At 43.3% G+C, this 13,451-nt stretch overlaps 2 protein-coding genes across 12 annotated transcripts in view; one reads left to right on the top strand and one right to left on the bottom strand.

Annotated features, from left to right (window-relative positions):
* tjp1b (tight junction protein 1b) overlaps nucleotides 1-7,000 on the top strand; it is a 70,664-nt gene extending 63,664 nt beyond the window's left edge. For 7 of the 11 annotated variants that reach the window (XM_072434506.1, XM_072434509.1, XM_072434505.1 and 4 more), the window contains 8 exons: nucleotides 34-879; nucleotides 1,115-1,206; nucleotides 1,546-1,761; nucleotides 1,941-2,077; nucleotides 2,373-2,841; nucleotides 3,220-3,437; nucleotides 3,831-3,974; nucleotides 5,284-7,000. In XM_072434506.1, coding sequence (XP_072290607.1) covers nucleotides 34-879; nucleotides 1,115-1,206; nucleotides 1,546-1,761; nucleotides 1,941-2,077; nucleotides 2,373-2,841; nucleotides 3,220-3,437; nucleotides 3,831-3,974; nucleotides 5,284-5,378 — 2,217 coding nt within the window. In that variant the 3' untranslated portion in view covers nucleotides 5,379-7,000. The remainder of the gene's footprint in view (nucleotides 1-33; nucleotides 880-1,114; nucleotides 1,207-1,545; nucleotides 1,762-1,940; nucleotides 2,078-2,372; nucleotides 2,842-3,219; nucleotides 3,438-3,830; nucleotides 3,975-5,283) is intronic. The other 4 variants (XM_072434516.1, XM_072434508.1, XM_072434510.1 and 1 more) reach the window with 2 other exon arrangements.
* A 215-nt stretch (nucleotides 7,001-7,215) lies between these two features.
* Nucleotides 7,216-13,232, bottom strand: LOC140348563 (long-chain fatty acid transport protein 2). Its single transcript, XM_072434517.1, has 10 exons — nucleotides 12,737-13,232; nucleotides 11,802-12,011; nucleotides 10,598-10,756; nucleotides 10,054-10,178; nucleotides 9,776-9,970; nucleotides 9,529-9,619; nucleotides 8,828-9,019; nucleotides 8,558-8,662; nucleotides 8,226-8,356; nucleotides 7,216-7,852 (listed from the first exon to the last, which is right to left on the bottom strand). Exons 1-10 carry the CDS (start codon nucleotides 13,215-13,217, stop codon nucleotides 7,676-7,678), a joined length of 1,866 nt encoding a protein of 621 aa, XP_072290618.1. The 5' UTR covers nucleotides 13,218-13,232; the 3' UTR covers nucleotides 7,216-7,675.
* Nucleotides 13,233-13,451: the final 219 nt, after the last annotated feature.

Raw genomic sequence — 13,451 nt, 5'->3', positions numbered from 1 at the left:
GTATACTAATGTGTCTACTGTTAATCTTCCCAGATGTACAAGAAAGACCTGTACAATATGGAGGACCCGGTTCGAATCAACCACGGCATGAAGCAGTCTCTGAGTTACAGTCACCAGCCGACGACGTATCAGGACAAACAGCCATACCGCGAGTACGACCACCCGCCATTCGGCTACGACGGGGGCGGCTACACCGAACCAAAGCCTCACAACTCTGACTCTCACCTGCACTACGACAACAGAGTGCCTCATTTCAACGAGCAGTGGCCCCCTTACGACCAGCAGACCTCTCAGCCCTCTGGGTACCAGCCTCCAGCCCACCAGCAGCCTCTGGCCTACAGCCCCCGGTCCCCGTACGAGGACGGACCGGGCCGGGACTACAGCCCGACTCCGCTGCGCTATGACGACTCCTCTCCCATGGGCTACGACGGGCGGCCGCGCCACAGTAAATCTGGGCCTATTCGTTATGACGAGCCCCCGCCCCCTCCTCCTCCCTCGTATGACGCCCGCTCTCCATACGACGCTGAACCTCACACCTTCCCCATAAACTCTCCCCGCTCTCCAGAACCACCCAAACAGTATTATGGCGACACAGGGCTGAGGTCTGCATACAACCGATCGTACAAACAAGGAATGCACGAAGCAATGATGAACTCCGAACCCCCGCTGCCCCCTCCTCCTAATCTAGAGTCCTTACCATCTCCGAGTGAGCCAGCGGTTACGCCCGGCTCCAAACCTCTGCCCCCTCCCCCCAGAGAAGATGAGGACGACCCCGCTATGAAGCCCCAGTCGGTGCTCAACAGAGTCAAGATGTTTGAGAACAAGCGGTCTGTTTCAATGGACAGGGCTAAAGACGGGATTGAGACCTTAGCACTCGGGGTGAGTCCGCTGGGGTTTTCTGGTTGTAAATTATACCTAAAACCTTTTTTGTCCAAAAGGAAATTGATCAAATGTTAAGACAATACCAATGGGAGGGAAACAATCTAAAAATGTTAATTTATGGCATATAGCCATTTGTTAATTATGTTATTACAGGAGTTATGATGTCGTGAAGTGTCTTGTGTGTGCAGTGTGAGTTATAAAAGAAGCTCTAAAGCCGCCCTCTGCTTTTCAGCCTGCAGATGTTCCAAAACCTGTGAGTGCACCTGGCCCAGTCTTCAAAGCCAACTCCCTGAGCAACCTGGAGCAGGAAAAGTCCACCTATAGGTATACAGTCCTCACTACAGCGCACTCACAGCACAGCAGAACGGAGCAGGAGGAGCTGGGTGAAGGAAAAGGCTTAGTAAGGGACCGGTGTAGCGGCAGCTGCTACACTGCTTCATCTAGTGGTAGAAACCCGAACAACTGCAAGAATTGGATCGCGTTGCAATTTGATCTCCCGCACACAATATGCAAATATCCATTTTATCATTAATGTTCTTACAATTGAATTGAAATCACAATTTTGGCCTTTTCAGAATATTTAATTAACAAACAATTAACAATGATTACAATGTTGTTAAAATTACCTGATGTTTGATAAATCTTATTCCCGACTGTGTGCAGGACTCCCGAGCCCCAGAAGCCTCACTCTAAACCATTAGACGATGTAGCACGCGCCAATCACTACGACGCAGACGAGGATGAAGAGTTTTACAGAAAACAACTGTCATATTTTGACCGACGAAGCTTTGACAGCAAAGCCATGGGGCAGCCCGCCCCTGGCATCAACCGATTCCACGAACTGCCCAAACCAGCTCACCTCCCTTACCCATACAACAGGTGACATGGTCATTACAGCTGTACCATTATCAGACATCGGTTTGGTTAACATTTCCTCACTGTGTGACCTCAGCCACCTCAGAAAGTAGAGATCAAAATTCTTGATCCAAGTACAGAAAATAATTTCTAGTTTGGGATGAATACAAGTAAATCTGCTTCTATTGTCTTTTTTGTTTCAGAGTGGAGTCTGTGGAGACACTTAATCTAGTGGAGAAGAGATATGAACCTATGCCTCAAATCAGCCCCTCTTCTCAGTATGGAGCCCCTGCCCCAATGGTCCCACCAAACACCTTGCCCAAACTCAGTCCAAATGAAGGTAAACAAGACTTGATGGCAACATAATTATACAAGAACAGGGCAAGAATATCCACTGTAAACCTGGATACTTCAAAAAGGTCCATTGTCAATGAATGCCCAGAGTGATTGATTGGTTGCTGTGGCGACCCCAGAAGGTAAAAGTACAAAGACATAAAGACTTAACATTACCAGAATGTATTTCCCCTCTTAATTTGGATCATATGGATGATTAACACTATTAGAATACAATAAAAAGCTGTTGTAGGGCTTGTGTTTTAAAGTTGTATTTTTAAGGGTTGTTTCTCTGTCCATAGTGAACTCAATACCTGAACCCATGGCTTCCCCCAATCCCAAGCCTGATCTGTCGGCTCTCAGGCCACCCAGTCGGGACGAGTCCACGGCTTCAGGATACTTACCCACGAGGGGCATCACCGAAAACAAGTCCCCGGTCAATGGCACAGACCCTGCTCCCCCAAAGAGTGCCCCTGCGCCAACCGGCTACAACCGCTACGTCCCCAAGTCCTACACCAGCGCTGCCCGGCCCTTTGAAAGGAAGTTTGAGAGCCCCAAATTCAACCACAACCTTTTGCCCAACGACACAGCTGTAAAGTCGGACATCCTTAGCATACCTGGGGTGACCGGGAACACTGTGGGGAAGCCTCAGCTCTCCCCTCAGCCTCTGGACCACGACAGCGGCCTGGACACATTCACACGCACCATGGACAACCGGCCCAAGTACCAGCACAACAACATCAACGCCATCCCCAAAGCCATCCCTGTGAGGTGAGACTCTTCACTTTTCCATGCTGGGCCGGGCTGCGATGGTGGCTTCTTTGAAATTCAGCTTTATTTCTCTGTGTACAAAGATGGGGTTAGCTCTTATGACACTCGCACTGCTGCTATTAGCTTTCACCTGCTTGTTTACGCTGCCCAAGTTTAAAGTTGAGTAACAAGTAATGGAACAATTTTACAAAATGAAAACACGTCGTCATTGAGTCAACCTTCCAACACGTTTATCATACGCAAGCTTCAACGCAAGTACCATCATGTGCATTTTAAGCGTCTTGCTTTGAATAAATTGACTGAAGCAGCTCAGTCTTGTCCTTCTCCCTCAGGCTCTGCTCTAGTGTCCTCACATTAGACTCCTCTGCTCCTCCACAGCCCGAATGCACTGGACGATGACGATGAGGACGAGGGGCACACGGTGGTGGCGACAGCGCGGGGCATTTTCAACAGTAACGGAGGCGTCCTGAGCTCTATCGAGACCGGCGTCAGCATCATTATCCCACAAGGAGCCATCCCCGAGAGCGTGGAGCAGGAGATCTACTTCAAGGTGTGCCGGGACAACAGCATCCTGCCCCCGCTGGACAAGGAGAAAGGTCAGTCCCTTACACGAGGACACAGTGGCTCAAGGAGGAGTGTATCGTGTTTTCAAGTATTTGTGTATAGGGCAACAAATGTTCTGCTGTAGACGTACACTTCAATGAGCAGAAGAAATAACATTTGAGAACAGACGCAAATATGAACTGTTTAACTTCAGAACATGTTTGCAGAGGTCAAACTACAGAGTTGACCCTATGTTTACATAATAAGACCGGATATATAGAACCTTATGTTACTTGAATAACTGCAGTTTTTGCAAAAAGCTAATCGAGGCCATTGAATTATGATTTCATGGGGATATATCTCACAGCACTATTGGTGAACATTGCATTGACCTGAGATAAACTCTGATCTTTTTAAGTAAGTGAAACCTGTGTGTGTCCACGTAGGAGAAACGCTGCTAAGTCCGCTGGTGATGTGCGGCCCACATGGACTGAAGTTCCTGAAGCCGGTGGAGCTGCGCTTACCTCACTGTGCGTCTATGACCCCTGATGGTTGGTCTTTTGCTCTAAAATCCTCCGACTCCTCGTCGGGTACGCTGTCCTCTCTCTGTCCTTCGGGCCTGTGGCTTGTGCTGTGATTAGTGACCAGTGTTTTCCTATTTATCGAGGAGACTATTGTGGCCCCCATCATTTATCATAGTTGAAAATGTTCTCCTTCATGTTGTAGAATCAAGCTGAAAAATAAATAACAGCAAATACAGTACAACAAATATCAAGAAGTACCTATACAGTTACAAAAGGACTGCTTAAGAGTATTATTGGCAATATAAGGAGCGTCTGTGCCACCGTAGTCGCAGTAGAATGCTGTGGGAAGCACTGGGTCACTTTATTTCAATCACCTGTTTCCACATTCCCTTCATTTCCTTTTAGTTACTATTGTTTCTCTCATGGTTTTAGGGAGTCATTTATATAACACCATTGAGGCCTTCTTTCTTCATGGTATGGATTCCGCATGCATCATTTTGATTTAATAACAAATGAAGTGGTTTAAAAGAAGCAACTCGCTATTGTAACCCAGGAGAATGTGAGGGAAATATTCACAAAACAACATCTTGAAAAACAAGTTCCTCTCGAGACGAGAGAAACTTTATAGTCACATATTCTGCTACAAAAGGAGTGCCATGTCCCTGAACTGGTGGCCCTGACGGTGGCCCGGGGACCAAATGCGGCCCTCCGACAACAAATCAAATATGTTTGTTATATTAACCTAATATGAATGTTCCAAGTCTTATTAAAGGTGTGGAGTCGCATCAAAACGATGTCAAATGCAACATTTCGAATGGTCCACTTCATTGTCGGGTTGTTTGTGGGCCCCTGCTCCATATAAGTTTCAAAATGCAGCCCTCTGTGAAAAAAGTTTGGCCATAAATGCGCTCAAAGGTTTTCTTCATCACACCCCGCCTCTTTAGTTGTGTAATCATTGCTATTAAGCTCCAAACATTATTGGTTTATAATTGTGTTTGCACATTTGGGTTTACTCCTCCGGTTCAGTGCCCCTGATTTTTACAAAAGATTTCAGAATTTAAGTCTGAAAAAATGTACCGCACCAAGTACTTAATTCAAAGAAAATATAAAATACTTTTCCCTATCTTGTTGTTGCGTTTTCCACTCTGTAGCCATGAACAAAAATGTCACAGTATGCAAAATGTCTAAAAACTGGAGCATAAGGGCTAACGATCACTTGCTTATCACTAGGATTAGGTTAAGCTTTAATCAGCCTGAAAACTATTGTGCGAGTCATATTGTCCATATATTGTGGTGGAATTGTGGGTTTCATTCATTTCAGAAATTGGAGAAGTTCCCAGCAGCTAATGTTACGTATTGTCTGTCTCTTCTCCAGGTGATCCCAAAACATGGCAGAACAAATCTCTCCCTGGAGACCCCAACTACCTGGTGGGTGCAAACTGTGTGTCTGTGCTCATTGACCACTTCTGAAGAGGGCGACAGCTGGCCTGTTACTGAATGTGAAAGACGGGAGGCGCTGTGTCTGCCCCGCTCTGCCCTTTCTCTACATGAGGGAGGCATAAAGCTCAATGAAGTACGAACTCGATATTCACATGTTTACTGTGCCCTGTATGAAAAAAGAAAAAGGCTCCGCACAAGGAGTCGGTGGAGTCCTCACATTTAGGTCCTTTTCATAAATACTTTCCTCCGGTGCTTTGAAGGCTTGCAAAAAATAAAGATTAAAAAACAAGTTATTTAAACAATGGGACTGAAGTTGGAAATGCATGACCAGTGCCACAGACTGAATGAACTCATTTTGACATTTTTAGAAAATTTTGTAAACGGACAGAGCAGTGAGAAATGGAGATTTTTGGAAACTTGTTTTTGCGTACTGTAAAAAAAAAAGAAAATGTCATTCACAAATGGTAGTTGTTATATGCTAAACTTGCATTTGTGAGCGAGATGGTCATGCGTTTCACTCCTGAAGGATCTCTGAAGACTGGAGAAATGCTGAGCCTGAGTGATGAAGAAGACGTAGGCATCTTTTAAAAAAATACCACATGAAGGTTAAGTATTAGGACCAGAGACAGGGCTCTCTGTTTAACACTGATGTTTTGTAGCAACGTTTTACCGTAGATAAATATACTGACTTGATTTTACAAACTCCTGCTGTCTAGAGATCTATGCATGTGCTATGACTCAGGTCCAAAAACCTGCGACTACTAAGTTCAACATGAAAACCCCATCGTACACTGCAAGCAGTGATGCCTTATCTGCATATTAACTTTTCAGTGAATCGTTCAAACATCGGATCCATGAGTTCAACCTCATCAAACCTGGAAGAAAAAGTTGTCTGTTGCATTTTTCTCCTAAAGCAGTGAACTTGGAATTAGCACACTCGAGAATAACTGAGGCTGTTGAAAAGGTATGCTTTCTTTTACTGCTATGCATATGAAGTCTGAGGAAATTCAAAACGTTAGAAGATGTTTAAATTGTGGCTGTACATATTGCTAGCATATGGCCTTGGTTCTCTGTAAATGAACTTTTGTACATCTTTGTTATTTTGTATAAAAGAGAAAATCTTAGTTTAAAAAAGAGGTCTACGCGGTTACATTGGTTATGTTTGTATTCTGGTTATACCCTGAGCCTTGGAACTGACTTAAGCAGTAATAAACCAGATAAAAAACCTTTTCTACCTACACCCACTATACCACACACTACTTGAGGCATTTTTAACGGTCAGACAACTTTTTATTCTTATTTACAAACTAGAGAAGTGCTTGGTTTAAATGATTTTAAAAGATGTACTTGAGAGGGTCTGCTTGAAGAGTGGTCCCTTTTGTTTATTTGTGATACTGGATGCTGTATTGTGTGCCCTGAAATGTATTTTTGTACTAATAGACAATTTATTATGGCACATCAGTACGACTTTTCTTTTGATATGACAACACCGCTTCAACCTGTCACTAGTCCATTCATTTTACTGTGTGGCTGACATTATTTTTTATTTATTTTAACGTTTCTTCCGTTCAAGGTTTGGTTATTTTTCCTCCCTTTGCGACACATTTCTAAGTATACCACTGTATTAATAAATAAATTCATTTTTAAAGTAAGATTTGGTTTGAATGTTACTTTTCAATATGTCTTGAACTCTTTTGGACACACCCGGACGGCTAAAAGAACTCACGTGGGATAGGAATTTGGCTGCATTTATGAACAGCTTGAAAACATTTTAAAACTGCTCTAAATATTATCTTTGTTACCACAAGCGTGAGAAGAAGCAGCTTAATATGGAACATTTTAAAGCCAAAAACTGATCATCAGAAATTATTCCATGGTCCTTTTCTATCATAAAATCTTTCATTTATTTATCTAGCTATTAACCAAACATCTTTTTAAACATTACAGCTTGAGGTATTTAGCTTAGCATGGTTGCACATCTTAGACGTTGGCTACATTGCTACTGTTCTGTTTTCCCAGAATAACAAGTATAAGATAAAAGTTCAAACACATTTTAACCGATACTTCAATACAGTCTCAGCTTATCACAGATCAACAAATACATTTTAAACGGGGTTCAGTTGCTTTTTCCATCCTCCAAATAAAACTAATTTACAGTAAAAACAAAACAAATTATACTATATTCATTGTTAGTCAAACTGCCCAGTACATGTAAACACACTCATTATCAACCATGGAATATACAAATTACATAAAATGCCATTAGTCAATTTCAAAGTCCGTCCTGAGTTTAGTGAGTTGTTGAACCGTTAAAAATAAATGTAGTTTTAAAGCTTAATTTGCCGGGTCAATATGGCGTTGTAAATCTCTTCAGTCAGAGGAATGTATGTCTTTTTGTCCATATCCAAAAAGTAAAGCGGGTCTGAGATGTTTGCGGGGTTAAATCCTTCCTCCACTAACTTCACTTTCTTCATCTTGAACGTCCCAGTCACTTCCAGAGATGGCTAGACAACAAAACAATACCATTTTAAATCCTTAGTAATTAAACAGTTTTAATGTATTTTAATAGAGAATAAAGTTGTTGTTTTTTAGAAAGGGCCATAATAATCCATAAACTCATAATCCAAATACTTATCAATATTCAAACTAGGCTGACGAAGATACACTCATCAATACTTTAGTTTGGTCTTAATCTATATCAGAACTAGTATAAAACAACAGTATTATTGAAAAAACTCAGTGAAATCAGTGTTTACTATGACTGCAGTAACAAAATTTGCGTTTTCTTCTGTTTGTCTGCATTTCTCTCTCTTTTTAATATTTCATGATGGTGCATTTGTTAGATCCCAAATATTGAGTGAAAGTGGAGTGATGTACCTGAATCCGGATGAACCGAGGGCGTGCGTAGGCCGGGAGGAAGGTCACCACTTGTTTGTAGGCGTCCGAGCAGTCGAAATCCTCGTCTTCTTTCAGGGTCAACGCTGCCATCCCGATCCGACCCTCGTGACCTGAAATATTTGGAGTTGAGGTGCAAGTTTTAGTTGTATAGTATTGCACATACTATACTGTTGTCCCCGTCTTTCGGTACTAAAATAGTTTAAGTCGGTTGATAGTAGTGAAAAATGACATCAATAACAAGTGAATAACATCAACAGCTCATTCTTAATATTACAGTATTATTTTGTGGTGATATAAAACAAATCCTTTACCTTCAACTTTAACACCATAAACATTTGCTTCTAAAATGCTGTTTGCTGTTGTCAGAATGTCGCCGACCTCGGAAGTAGCAACGTTTTCACCTTTCCATCTGAAAAGTAATTATTATTATAACATCACTTAATTAATGACCGTATTTTCAACACCCCGGCCAAAACTTTGTAAAAATGTGCGACTTATAATATTATAATATGGAAAATGCTGTCATTAGTTTCAATAGGAGCAGCATGTACCCTCAAAAAACAACAGCGCTTGCCTGAAAGTGTCTCCCACTCGATCCATAAAGTAGACAAATTTCTCCGAGTCGATTAGCAGCAGGTCACCGGTGTTAAAGTACAGGTCGCCTTTCTTCATGACGTCCCGCAGCCTCTTCTTCTCGGTCTGAGTTTTGTTGGCAGCGTAACCCACAAACGGTGACCTCTGGGTGACCTTTCCAACCAACAGCCCAGTCTCACCTGACAATCACAAACAATGGATGTGAGAGTACAATTGGAGTTGCATTAGCCAAAAGTGAACAAAAATATACATCATTATTTTATTTTACAGCCTGTATCCAGCGTATAAATATAATCAGGGAAAGAAAGAGTTAATAGAGTGAAAGAGTGAATCTGCCGCTTCACATTACAAACATCTTTTTGCAGATGTCTTGACTTGACTGCATAAATAAAAAAATACCACAGGTAAATGGGGGGAAAAAAATCTTGAATTTAGAGATGTTAATCTGAAACTTTTGCAAAAACTCATAGAAGTCACTATAAATCTAAGGGTTCAAGTGGATTAAATGAAATAAAACATATTTAGGTGTAGATTAGACAATGTTGTTATTTTTCAGGCGAAAGCTAATGCTGAGGGAATAAATAAATTCAAATATAAAAAACAAATAAAGCAGTTTGTAGTGTCTCCTTAAAATAATGATTTTGTTACAATGGCTTCAAAAAGTGGCACGTTATGGTGTGGTCCTCACCTCGAGAGGCCTCGATGCAAAGCCCCTCCGAGTTACGGACCGGCTCCTCTTTCTCAACATCAAACTTGATTAAAGTGTGAGGGAAGAAAAACTAAAACCAGAACAAAACATATTTTTTTATTTCAAAACACATTTATGACCATGTTTATATTTTAGCAATTTTCTTCCGTGGGTTGGGAGGAAAATGTATGTAAAATGCATCTAAAAGACCTCATTTACTGTCCAATCAAGCCCCTACAGCTCTTACCTTATGCAGAAAGTTGATTCTTCCCACAGCTCCAATCTTATTAGTGTAGTTGATAAATCCTATGTTCCCCTCAGTGGCTCCGTACAGCTCTCGAATCTGAATGTCTCCAAAGCGATTCAAAAACTCGTTCCAAATATCTGTCCTGACGCCGTTCCCAATGGCCAACTTTACTCTGTGCTGCTTGTCACCGTCTTTCTGCCAAAGAAGTTTGATATAATAAAACAGGAAGTAGGAGCGTCCCCCGGCCCACATTACAAGAATCAAACTTGTGCTTTTACCTGGGGAGTGTTGCAGAGGTAGCGCAGTGTCTCTCCGATGTACTGCATCACAGTCACGTTGTACTTCCGACAGTCGTCCCAAAATTGAGAGGCGGAAAACTTCCTCCTTAACACCATAGTCAGACCTGAACAATGACTTTATTACTTGTTCGTTCATAAAGTTTGAATCATATTGTAATCTCCTTCAAGTTATAAATGCCCACAATAAGTTTGAATAACGTGTAGTGGCTGCTATGTACAATCCAAGAACATGAAGAGCTCTTACACCAGCACAAATTATAATACAACTATAATATGTGCTGTAGACCAGTTTAGCTTAGCTTTCGAATCAGTACTGCAGTTAGTTCAGTTACTAGAGGAATTCTGACTGGTGTGACAGACTGGGAGAACAGGGCAAATCAGCTATTTGTTCAGAACTGCCTCAGGCCTCCACATAAATAATGTCCCGTTTCCTTTTAACTCCTACAAATTAAAAGTGTTGCCATACTGGGAGAACAAATGAAGCCCTGCTATAGACATTGATGTAAAATAATGCTGCCGTTACCCCTCTCGATGCCCCCTGCCATCCCGATGAGGAAGCCCGCGCTGTGGTACAGGGGCAGGTTGATGTAGAAGATGTCGTCTGTGGTGACTCCGACCACGGCCTGGATGAAACATGCTGCCCACACACGCTCATGGGTCACGACCGCTGCTTTAGGCAAACCTGAGGAGGAGGACGGCCGTTAGAGAACACTTAGAGGTGAAGAAGTGTAATGCTTAATTACTGCATTACTGTTTGAATGTGTTTAAGTAATGCACAAAGGGCTTGACTGTTAGTATCCGCTCTGCTGAGACTCTGTTTATCGGCTTTATTCCAGGGCTGACTCTTCTTCATCTTCCTCTCCTTCTTTGATACAGCTTCATTCTTTAGGCTTTATTCTTTAGGCTTTGATACAGCTTCATTCTTTAGGCTTTATTCTTTAGGCTTTGATACAGCTTCATTATTTAGGCTTTAGGCCCTTGGTTCTGGGTGTGTTCGTCTGTTTTGACTTTTTGGAATTTTGAATCTTTGTTAAATAAACTCTACTTTGCCTTTATCCGGACTGCGTTTGGGTTTTTTGCCACCGGGATCATAACAGTGACTTTGTTTTTTATCAGAGGATGTCGTATTGTTAAAGTATTGGGTTATTTGACTGGCCACAAGTTTGGCAAACAAATGTATGTTGGACATCCTTCTACCCTCATGTGGATCAAATGAAAACTCCAGTCGTGTTTTACATATAAACGGTACACAAGACTTGTTACCCCGGTGGGGAAAAAGTGGCTGATTTGATAAGAAGTCAATAACGTCGATCTTACAGAGGACAACAAATGGAGCAGACTGTTCTGTACTGACTCTGTACTGAGTATTTCCCAAATCTGACCTAGGTAAACATGTTGGCAAACGCTTCTCACTGTCAAAACCAGCGGCTCCTCCTCCCTTTACACATCACCCACGCTTTCTGTCCTTGTAGTTTAGTGCTCTGTTCACATGCTGCTTACAGCCAGACCCGTCCATCACTTTTAACCTCTACAGATTCATGGGAGCGACGGGATGTAGGGGATACAGATCAGTCCAAAAATATTGATCCAATTGATCTGATCTTTTAGAAGGATGTTCCTGGCCCTTGCACTATTTCCACGTTTTAAAACACTCAAAGCGCTTCACTGTACTTGAACCTCACACTCACACAGCGCACGGGGCAGAGGTCGTCCCTTAGTCCCCTCACCTGTAGTGCCAGATGTGTAGATGTACAGCGCCGTGCTCCTGATGGTCACATTGGCTCTCAGCTCAGTGGACAGCGGCTCGTCCGATGCCTTTTTGATCTTGTGGGACAGAGCGCTGATGCCCGGGACGCTGCAGCTGTCCGCCAGGATGAAGACAGAGATGCCCTGCTCCGTCAGAGTGGGCAGCACCTCCTCCACAGCCGACTGGAGCTCTGAAGAAACAAACAAGTGCAATAGTGAGTTCCAGAGAAGGAGGGAGGAAGGGTGGGAGGGATGGAGTTGCACAATCCTCCACGTGTGGCCTGACTACCATGGGCTGCCAAGCACATGGAACAAGAGCCCGACATGTATGCAACAGTGAGAGGAGGGAACGTGGGCTCACAATCAGGCAAACAACAGATAAGACTGCATGACATGGAAGAATAAATACTTGTAAAAATGTACAAAACTGGAGATACAAAGAAGAGGAAGCGAAAGAATACAACAATGTAGGCCTGTTTCCTGAGAAAAATAAAGTACAGGGTTGTTTACTAAAGTATGAGTCACTTCAACATTGCAACATGTACTTTTACTGCAACACTAATATTTAATACCTACAATTAGTATTACATTATTATTATTATTATTATTATTATTATTAACATCACTTCTACATTTATAATTACAAGTGCCACTGTTTCAGTAAAGAAGTCCATGAGTGAAGTTTGACCATATTCCTTTCATATTTTCCATGTTTCTGGCAGATATGAATAATAATAAAGCTGTGATGTTTTCTTTCACTGGACGTGATGGGGAAATCAGATTATCTCTAGATAGACAAACACTTTGATGTTGAAGAGCATCGAGCCACCAAAATGACTCAATCAAAACTTAATCTTAATGTTATCAGATGTGGCCCCTTCCTTCATGGGGTCACGGGTCAAAGGTCAACGTTTACCTGGCGCGGTGACGAGCACTTTGGCCCCGCAGCAGGAGAAGCAGTGCAGCAGAGACTTGGACCTGATGTTGAAGTTCAGCAGCGCCGCGGGGCAGCCCAGCTTGGCCAGGCCCAGGAACATCCACATAAACGCGGGCTCATTGGGCAGAAACATCGCCACAGTTTCGCCCTCTCGGAGTCCCGCCTCCGCCCGCAGCGCCCGGGCCACTTTGTTGCTCTGTTTATCCACCTCCTCGTACGTGTGCTGGCGCCCCTCGAAGTGCACGAACACCTTGTCCGGATGCACTTTGGCTCCATCTAAAAAGCGGTCCAACAAACTGTAGAAGGGTTTGCACTTCTTGTACTTGGCGATCCGCACGCCCAGCCGCACGCTCCTCCACATGTAGGCGCAGTCCGCTCTGAAGTACGGGCCGAAGTGCGACTTGAGAAAGGACAGAGACAGAATGGCCAGTCCGGCCAGCGCCGTGAGCCACATGTACATGTTGTGACCCGCGCGGTGTCGAGCCCGTGTGCCGCGGAGTCTGCGCTGGAGGAAAGTAACTGGCGCAATCTGTGACAAAGTTCACTGCGGGACTCTGGGCGGCGCCTGGAGTGTGGCCCCTCGGAGCCCTTCACTCACTCGGGAATGTTTATGAATGCCAGATATGACGTTTCCTCTCCTCCTCCTCCTGCACCACCTCCTCCACCTATTTATCCGCGTGAGGAACGGGCCCTT

This window comes from Eucyclogobius newberryi, unplaced genomic scaffold (genome assembly GCF_026437365.1).
Source record: "Eucyclogobius newberryi isolate DKJ021-1_F unplaced genomic scaffold, fEucNew1.0.hap1 SCAF_7, whole genome shotgun sequence".
Lineage (NCBI taxonomy): Eukaryota > Metazoa > Chordata > Actinopteri > Gobiiformes > Gobiidae > Eucyclogobius > Eucyclogobius newberryi.
Note: the sequence above shows the minus strand (reverse complement) of the source record. Positions and strands in the feature narration are given on the sequence as shown.

What these genes read in the sequence shown, in the direction of transcription:
- LOC140348563 (XM_072434517.1), bottom strand. Translation starts at nt 13,217, where the DNA reads ATGTACATGTGGCTCACGGCGCTGGCCGGACTGGCCATTCTGTCTCTG. An exon ending in ACCTCTGCAACACTCCCCAG is followed by an intron (nt 9,971 to 10,053) that starts GTAAAAGCACAA and finishes CTTCTTTGGCAG; the next exon opens with AAAGACGGTGACAAGCAGCA. An exon ending in TTGCATCGAGGCCTCTCGAG is followed by an intron (nt 9,020 to 9,528) that starts GTGAGGACCACA and finishes TGTGATTGTCAG; the next exon opens with GTGAGACTGGGCTGTTGGTT.